The 9,551-nt window shown below is 39.3% G+C and overlaps 1 protein-coding gene across 1 annotated transcript; it reads left to right on the forward strand.

The window, feature by feature from the left end:
- The first annotated feature begins 2,171 nt into the window (after nucleotides 1-2,171).
- On the forward strand, nucleotides 2,172-5,442 carry fgf19 (fibroblast growth factor 19). The gene is made up of 3 exons (XM_047363640.1): nucleotides 2,172-2,421; nucleotides 2,520-2,623; nucleotides 4,488-5,442. The coding sequence occupies exons 1-3, from the start codon at nucleotides 2,211-2,213 to the stop codon at nucleotides 4,800-4,802; spliced, it is 630 nt and encodes a 209-aa protein (XP_047219596.1). The 5' UTR covers nucleotides 2,172-2,210; the 3' UTR covers nucleotides 4,803-5,442.
- Nucleotides 5,443-9,551: the final 4,109 nt, after the last annotated feature.

Consider the following 9,551-nt stretch of genomic DNA (forward strand, 5'->3'; position numbering starts at 1 on the left):
AGGTGCGTTCGCTCTGAACAAAAGGGTTAGCTCCGGAGCTGTAGCTGGGCGGCCCGTCCTGTACTCTGCGGTCTCTGCTGTCTTCCTTCCAGACTGGGAGACTGCGTCTTTGCAGGGGATTTCTCTCGAACACCGTTGCTCCTACAGGGCTCGGAGAGACAGTCAAGCAATGCTTGTACCTTAATTACCCCCATTCATGAATGAAAATACCGGATACACAGACAGTATTTCATTCGTACTTAACTTTGCATATGATCGATGATCGTATGACATCCTTGGATCCAGTTGAAGAGTTTATGTCTGTTTGCCAGCAAAGAGACACCAGCGTGCTTTGTTCCCCTCCTATCCCGATGAACACCGGTGTGGAAAGAGGGCGGATGTAGCAACAGCTGTGTTTTTATTTGGGTAGCAGCATCACAGGAAGTCCGCAGTTATCCCGTTTCCTTGCTGTGCCGGAAGAAAAGTCCATACCGGAGTTTAATGTTGAAATCCATGGCTGTGGGTCCCAACACCTTATTAACGTCGATCTCAAAATAATCTGTAAAGTCCTCGCAAAAAGACTATAAAAGGTTACTCCGCTCATAATACATCCTGACCAAACTGGTTTTATTAAAGGTAGGCATTCATCCACTAATTCACGCAGATTACTTTAATAGACTATTCCTACAGTAAAAATATTTAGACCAATGTGTTATCTCTAGATGCAGAAAAAGCATTTGATAGAGTTAACTGGAAATTCTTGTTTGCAACCTTGACTAAATTTGGTTTTGGAAGCTCTTTCATAAACTGGATAAAAATATTATACAGTTCCCCAGCGGCATGTATCAGAACAAATAACCAAACATCTTCCCGCTTCTCTCTTCAGAGGGGCACCAGGCAGCGATGCCCACTTTCCCCCTCATTATTTGCTATTTTTATTGAACCACTAGCAGCAGCAATCAGACAAACAAAAGATATTAAAGGCATAAAATGCAGGAATATTGAACATAAATTATGTCTTTATGCAGATGATGTATTACTCTTTCTCCAGCATTCCTAAACCTTTGTCGCTCAGGTAATTGGATTGATAAATTCTTTCTCAAGAATTTCAGACTAGTTAGTTAGTTAGTTAGTTAGTTAGTTAGTTAGTTAAATAAAACTGAATTTTGAATGGTGCAATCTAGTTACAAAATTGCATAAAATACAACTGCTTTTGATAAAATAACATGAGCATAATTGTATATAAATATATATATAATTGTATTTCTTAATAGAGGTAACATGCAGCATTGCTGCTTATTTTATATAAAATGTGGGAGAGTCTTAATAGTAACGTCTGATCATTAAGAATTGTTGTCATCTATACTGTGAACTGTGAACCACTCTAAGGCATACGAAACATCTATGCCTCAGAGTCTGTGGTCCTCTAGAGCCCCCTGGAGCACCGGGCACTGTGTTGCCTCTTCTTCTGTTCTGAGATGCAGTGCAGGGGGCCAAATACATATTCCATGTTAATACAAATTATGAATTACATAAATTAGTCACAAAATCACTGATGGTTTATTTCTTTAAAAAGGTTTACCGTGGAGTAAAAGTAAAAAAAAAAAAAATTACATTTAGTCAGGCCTTTTTGCAAAAGTGATATTTCTAGTTTTACCAGTTTAAAAAAAAATCCACACCAACATTCTCTTTTATTTCTTTTCATTTGAAATGTCACAATTATCAATATTGATATCAAGAAGAACAGTGCTGGGTGTCTGGACTACATAAGGCATTTTTGTTGATTTAGCCCAAAAACGTGATCATAAATATTCGAAATAAAAAATATAACATGTTTTTTCTTAACAACACAGACGTTTTACAAGTAGAAATGAGAACTCATGTCAGCTTCAGATATAGTTTTTTAAAAATCTATATGTTTAAAATAAAAAGTATGTTAAACATTTTCAGAATATTTTGTAAATTGTATTTTTTTCATTTCTGAATGAGATCTATGTCGAGATGGGTTCACTTTGAAGCTGGTCGGGGGCCAAAAGAGAGCTCCGATTCAGCTGGATGACGTGCAGGGGTGTGTTATGGACTGCTTCTGAGAACTGCCTTTGGGAAAGAGGGTTATCAGGAGCTGATAAGGGCCCCATTTAAAAGGGTTGCATTAGGATGTAACTGATAAACTACTCCATTGCCAGCTGAGGAAAGCAGAGACGCAGGACTGTGCAGGAATTAGACAAACCATGCTGTTGCTTGTGTTCATTGTATGCATTGCCAGTGAACTTTTTACTCTGAGAGTATTTTGCATGCCAATGATGGACCAGGGGCCCCATATCTCCCACGGCTGGGGCCAGGTGGTCCGGCTTCTGCATCTGTATGCAGCCAAGCCAGGACTGCACCTACTGATTACTGAGGATGGACAGATTCACGGTTCAGCAGATCAAACTCTTTACAGTAAGTCTAAGCTTACAAAAGTGCAAACTCCAAAGCTTGTAGCAGAAGTGGGTTACAGTTTCTGGAGTTGTTCATGCTCATGAACATTTGTACTACAGGCTTGCTGGAGATCAGACCTGTTGGTCCAGGACATGTTGTGATCCGGGGAGTGGCAACTACACGGTTTCTCTGCATAGAGATCAACGGAAGACTGTACACATCTGTAAGCACTTCTGTAAAAGTTATAAGAATAATCTCTGTCTGGCTGTTATAAATTAAATGAATAACTTTCAATTACATTTCAAATACAATAGTAACACATAAACATTAAAATTGTCATGTGAGCACAATGAACAAAACAGATACTCAAATGACAGAAAACGTATATGAGATGTCCAAAATGTTTAATGTTACCCATATTCGGTTGCTATTACTTGAAGTTCAGCTCTTCTATATCAGTCAAATGTCAACTGTGACTTACGTAGCAAAATGTCATGGAACTAACTATACCCACTATCTACAGTTTTCATATGGCCTTGGATTACTGAGTTGTACAATCGAACATAAGCTTAACACTTTAATAATGCTGCTATTTTAAAGTCAATTCTCTGATTTACATTTTTGTCTTTCTGTTACTTCTTTTTGGATTGGGAGTGATTAGAGCAGCATTCTTGCATTCTGAGAAAGTTGCAAGTATCCAGTTCATGTACCACAGATCTGCACTGTATGGAACGGGTTAAATGCAAAGGGCAAATTTTATTGAAATGCACAATTGCAATGACAAATAAATATGTTGATGTTGCATTTTATGTGGCGAAAGGTAGAGTGTTTCTGTCTAATGAAATCATGACCACATAAATCACACGAATGAAACTACAGATTCCCTGCCTTTCTCATCAGCATTGCCAGTTCTCATATAAAGTTTGTTTGAATTAGTTTTTTGTCTTTGAGGCTTTTTCAGTCTACAGATCCAATATCAGTAGTTCAACCAGGTGCCAGCTTAGGGGCGGTGAGTCGCCTGCCCTTCGTATGGTCAGCTTGTACATGGAACAGACAAATCATCAATATACAAGCTTAAAAAAATTCTGTTTTTCCTCAGATGTTTTTTTAAATGACATCAAACTCAACTTAACCATGATGCATTTGCTAATCAGAAAATATGGCTGAATTTGCTCATTGTTGATTTTCTTTTGAGGAAATGGTCAGGCTAACCACAATTAGCAATACCAGATGACACCAGTGTATTTCCTTGTATTTTATGCATTCAAAGAATAAAGGCGAAAATTGACACATAGAATTGATCATTTTTTACAGTTCTTTCCCAAATTTGTCCAAAACATGTAAATATGCAGATACAGTGTTGATTAGAACATTCACAAATAAACTTCCAGAAAGATATCTGCTGACCTGAGCTGTCCCTCCTCATGTTGTCAATTACCTTCCACATTCGAAAAACACTACAGGCTACTCAGCCATTCAAACAGTCCACAGGTTCATCAACCTTTGTCCAGTATGGTGCAGGGTAGGATATGTTTGCAAAGTAAAAAGCTTAATGAAAAGGCGCAACAGCAACAACCTTGGCCTCTGGCTTGCTGTCTATTGCCAAAATAAACAACCATTGAAGAACTTAAAGAACCATACACATGATTTTTTTTTTTGCTGTAGTTGTGTTTCTTTCATATACAGAGAGCTACTGACAAAAACTGTAATTCTGTCCTTCACCTACAACTGTGCCTGTAAACAGATTCTTCACGATAGTATATTTCCATACAATATAATAAAACCAGAGATAGGTTGTATATTCTATTCAGGAAGCACCCTACCTTTCAATATTAGATAACTCTTGTAATTTGAAACCAAAAAATAAACAAAAAGAATTAAACAACTAAAAAAACCACAGAAAATGAAAAAGAAAACAAAATGTGTACTTTGTTTTGTGAAGATCAAGAGAGATAATGCAAAATCCCAGAATTCCAAATAAGTGGACTCCCTAATAGTTACTTTGTGTCAAACAACCCATAACATATTTTTTTATACTAACACATGTATAAATAAGTTTACATGAGAATGTATCTGATGTTTTTCAGCAAACATACACCAAAACTGATTGCACCTTCAGAGAGCAGATTTTGGCAGATGGGTACAACATCTACACCTCTGATGGACACGGAGCCATCCTCAGTTTGGGAAACACCCAGCAAAGACTTCATGGCTTAGACCAAGGTCTTCCAGCTTTGGCCCGGTTTCTTCCCAGGGAAAATACCCTGCAACAGTCAATCCCCACAGGACTGGAAGTCCCTGATCAACTCATTCCAGAACAAGAAGAAGAGACTGTGGACACAGTAGCCTCATTTGGGAAGCTCTCTCAGATAATTCACAGTCCCAGCTTCCACAAGAGATGAAATAGCAGGTGTAAGACACCTGTGTGTTGAGGGATGTCCAAGCACTACCTCCTGCATGTTTTAAATTCACGGACAGACCATGAATCTCCTCTCAGAGAGGCATGCTGAGTGGAGTGACACCTGTAAGGAGTGTAAACTCAATCCTGCATTTACTTCCACTGAAAAAATACAGAAGGTGTTCTCAATTTCTGTCCTTATAAAAGCCTTTCTGCATTAAGAAATATGTTTGCTGTACACTGTATCGCCGCATTAGCGGACGGTTGGCAAAGGGAAGGAACAGCACAACATTCATTTAAAAATTGTAGATTTAATACAATGTGTGATAAGTGAAAAGCTACTGACATTAGAGAAACAATCATATATTTGGTGGCTCTTTTGACAAACTGCTTCTATGATCTGCACAGGAGGAAATATACTTCTTTAGGATTTTTGGTCGTTCTAAAAAACCTGCAGAGACTGTGTGAGTTAGTATGTTTCTCCAGGCAAAAATATTGTTGTTTAGCTGTACTTGTATTTATTTAGTTATTTAAATGTTATCAATTTTAAGCTTTAGAGTTTTACCTCTATTTGTACAGCATGTGTGCACATGTCCGATAATGTAAGTGTTTAAACATGTTTTGGAATAAATTGTTGAAATGAAGCATTGCAAGTTAAAGTGGGAATACTGTGTGTAAGATTAGAAAAAAACTAATCTTTCAATATTCTTTAAAATTGTAGAATTTGTACGCTTTCTCAATTCACATCATCTGATTTTAGGAGGCACCCATTGAAAAACAGTAACATCTTTCTCTGTAAATATATTTTTTCTATAAATGATTAAATTCAAACCAGCTGTTGACAACAGTCAAAGCAACCTGCAATTCCTTTGAATATCTAACCCTTAGTTTTCTTAATCCAAATTGCAAAGCATTAAAACCACTTCAGTTTGTAATTGGGGCCTGGTGGATGATACAAAACAACAATCTTTAGACCAGTTCTCTGATTTCTTATCTGATTTAGTGTTAAATATTGATAAGGCCATTATAGTGGGGGATTTTAACATTTTTGTTACTGAAATGATAGCCTGTTTGTTAAAAAGACCTACTAACTCCTGTCTTCATAGTCTGGACCTTGAGCTCACATATGACACTGAGTGTAAACAAGTAACACAATTCCCTCATAACCCTGTCCTGTCAGACCATTTTTTAAATAACCTATGAGTTTAATTTAACACCTGAAATAAAATTTCATTATAGTAGATCATTATCAGACAATTCTGTAACAACATTTAAACAATCTGTTCCTCAGTATCACAGAAAAACAAAGAGTGCACTAATTTAATTTCTACCCTTTCACAATTTGATGTTTTTGCACATAGTGTTACTTCTTCATTGCATGTTTTATTAGACAATGTAGCCCCCTTGAAAAGGGAGGTAATTATTCATAAAAGGCTGGCTCCCTAGTTTGATTCAGAGCTGCATACATTAAACACAATGTTAGGACATTAGAGAGAAAATACTGCCTCATTTCAGATATGATTGATCTTTTCTTAGTAAACTGATATGTACCACAGGCTGTTAAGGTAGCTGTAATTAAACTTTTACTTCAGAAACCTTCTCTCAGTCAAGTTGAGTTAATACATTAAATACCTACAGGGGTTGGACAATGAAACTGAAACACCTGGTTTTAGACCACAATAATTTATTAGTATGGTGTAGGGCCTCCTTTTGCGGCCAATACAGCGTCAATTCGTCTTGGAAATGACATATACAAGTCCTGCACAGTGGTCAGAGGGATTTTAAGCCATTCTTCTTGCAGGATAGTGGCCAGGTCACTATGTGATACTGGTGGAGGAAAACGTTTCCTGACTCGCTCCTCCAAAACACCCCAAAGTGGCTCAATAATATTTAGATCTGGTGACTGTGCAGGCCATGGGAGATGTTCAACTTCACTTTCATGTTCATCAAACCAATCTTTCACCAGTCTTGCTGTGTGTATTGGTGTATTGTCATCCTGATACACGGCACCGCCTTCAGGATACAATGTTTGAACCATTGGATGCACATGGTCCTCAAGAATGGTTCAGTAGTCCTTGGCAGTGACGCGCCCATCTAGCACAAGTAGTGGGCCAAGGGAATGCCATGATATGGCAGCCCAAACCATCACTGATCCACCCCCATCCTTCACTCTGGGTATGCAACAGTCTGGGTGGTACACTTCTTTGGAGCTTCTCCACACCGTAACTCTCCCGGATGTGGGGAAAACAGTAAAGGTGGACTCATCAGAGAACAATACATGTTTCACATTGTCCACAGCTCAAGATTTGCGCTCTTTGCACCATTGAAACTGACGTTTGGCATTGGCATGAGTGACCAAAGGTTTGGCTATAGCAGCCCGGCCGTGTATATTGACCCTGTGGAGCTCCTGACGGACAGTTCTGGTGGAAACGGGAGAGTTGAGGTGCACATTTAATTCTGCTGTGATTTGGGCAGCCGTAGTTTTATGTTTTTTGGATACAATCCAGGTTAGCACCCAAACATCCCTTTCAGACAGCTTCCTCTTGCGTCCACAGGTAATCCTCTTGGATGTGGTTCGTCCTTCTTGGTGGTATGCTGACATTACCCTGGATACCGTGGCTCTTGATACATCACAAAGACTTGCTGTCTTGGTCACAGTTGCGCCAGCAAGACGTGCACCAACAATTTGTCCTCTTTTGAACTCTGGTATGTCACCCATAATGTTGTGTGCATTTCAATATTTTGAGCAAAATTGTGCTCTTACCCTGCTAATTGAACCTTCACACTCTGCTCTTACTGGTGCAATGTGCAATCACTGAAGAAATGGATGAGAAAATAGTTGCTAATCAAGTGTGTGAGTACTTCCACAGTGCTGATCTGTTTGAAGAGTTCCAGTCAGGTTTCAGAGCTCACCATTACGGAAGCCCTGAAAGGCAAGTGAGAAAAAAAAAATCTTGATTAGAATATTTGTTGTTTTTGTTTGTTTGTTTTGTCTTGTCTGTTCTGCCCTGATAGGCAAGTGAAAGAAATAAATCTTGATTAGAATATTTCTACGTTTTTTGTTTTTTTTGTTTTGTCTGTTCTGCCCTGAAAGGTAAGTGAGAAAAAATATTTTTGAGAGGCTTATTTTCCTAAGTGTTTGTCCATGTAATACTTTCTCTGCCACTAGAGGCGCTGGAATAAAACCACCAGCCTTCACTTACAGCTGTATTATTCAAATGGATGGTTTCCAAGAACCAATGTCCCATTTTCTAAATGAGATTGTTGTAAAGTAAAATAAAATACAGTAAAAGCACACAAATAGTGTGCTTGTTGGCCATGCTATGTTGTTATCATACCAAGCTTGAATATTCATGTGCGATATAGAATTAACCACAGTATTGATCAAGTATATCTGTTGGACAAAGGACAATTGTCCTACAGATATCAAATATCAATTGTCCTACAAACAACAAAAACTTGTCAGTACATGCCTATCATAACTTGTCACAATCAATTTGAAAGGTGTATGATAAATCACCACACAAAAATTCAAATATGAACCCTTTAATGATTTATATATGTATTTATTTGTTTATGGATTTATATTTTGGTAACAACAGCTGAATAAAAAACACCTAGGAAAAAATTAACAGTTTTTTTACAACTGGAAAAATAATCTTTGTTTATTTTGTAAGTCTTTTTTTTCTTGTCTCAAGGCCAAGTGAAAAAAAATATTTCTGTGGCCTTATTTTTCTAAGTCTTTTTTTTTTTTTTTGCTTGTCTCAAGCCTGGAATGGCAAGTGAAAACACGATTTGTTTTGTGATCTTATTTTTCTGTGTTTATTTTTGTAATACCTCGTACTCGTACTCGTCTTCCGCTTATCCGGGACCGGGTTGCGGGGGCAGCAGGCTCAGCAGAGACACCCAGAGGTCCCTCTCCCCCAGCTCCTCCGGGGGGACCCCAAGGCGCTCCCAGGCCAGCCGAGAGACATAGTCCCTCCAGCGTGTCCTGGGCCGTCCCCTGGGAAGTGCCTGGAACACCTCCCGAGGAAGGCATCCAGGAGGAATCCGGTATAGATGACCGAGCCACCTCAACTGGCTCCTCGCGATGTGGAGGAGCCCCTCCCAGATGGCCGAGCTCCTCACCCTATCTCTAAGGGAGTGCCCGGCCACCCTATGGAGGAAGCTCATTTCAGCTGCTTGTATCCGGGATCTCGTTCTTTCGGTCATGACCCACAGTTCATGGCCATAGATGAGGGTAGGAACGTAGACCGACCAGTAAACCGAGAGCATCGCTTTACGGCTCAGCTCTCTCTTCACCACAACGGACCAGCACAGCACCCGCATTACTGCGGCAGCCGCACCGATCCATCTGTCAATCTCCCGCTCCATTCTTCCCTCACTCGTGAACAAGACCCCGAGATACTTAAACTCCTCCACTTGAGGGAGGAACTCCCCTCCAACCTGAAGAGGACAAGCAACCCTTTTCCGGTCAAGAACTATGGCCTCGGACTTGGAGGAGCTGATCCTCATCCCTTCATACTCGGCTGCGAACCGCCCCAGCGTAATACCTCTTTTGGCCACAAAAGGGAGGCGCAGCCAGCTGGGTGAAGAGGAGTGCGTAAAGTTATATTTTGTTTAAAAAACCATAGGTTTGGCTTTAAAAGATGTTTTGGGATGTTTTTATCCGATAAACGTGACCTTACAATGCTATACAGGTCCTTCTCAAAAAATTAGCATATTGTGATAAAGTTCATTATTTTCTATAATG

Source organism: Girardinichthys multiradiatus, chromosome 4 (assembly GCF_021462225.1).
Source record: "Girardinichthys multiradiatus isolate DD_20200921_A chromosome 4, DD_fGirMul_XY1, whole genome shotgun sequence".
NCBI classification, from domain to species: domain Eukaryota; kingdom Metazoa; phylum Chordata; class Actinopteri; order Cyprinodontiformes; family Goodeidae; genus Girardinichthys; species Girardinichthys multiradiatus.

Coding starts and splice junctions, on each gene's coding strand:
- fgf19 (XM_047363640.1), top strand. CDS start 2,211: ATGCTGTTGCTTGTGTTCATTGTATGCATTGCCAGTGAACTTTTTACT. Junction 2,422..2,519: donor AGCAGATCAAACTCTTTACA/GTAAGTCTAAGC, acceptor TTTGTACTACAG/GCTTGCTGGAGATCAGACCT. Junction 2,624..4,487: donor ACGGAAGACTGTACACATCT/GTAAGCACTTCT, acceptor GATGTTTTTCAG/CAAACATACACCAAAACTGA.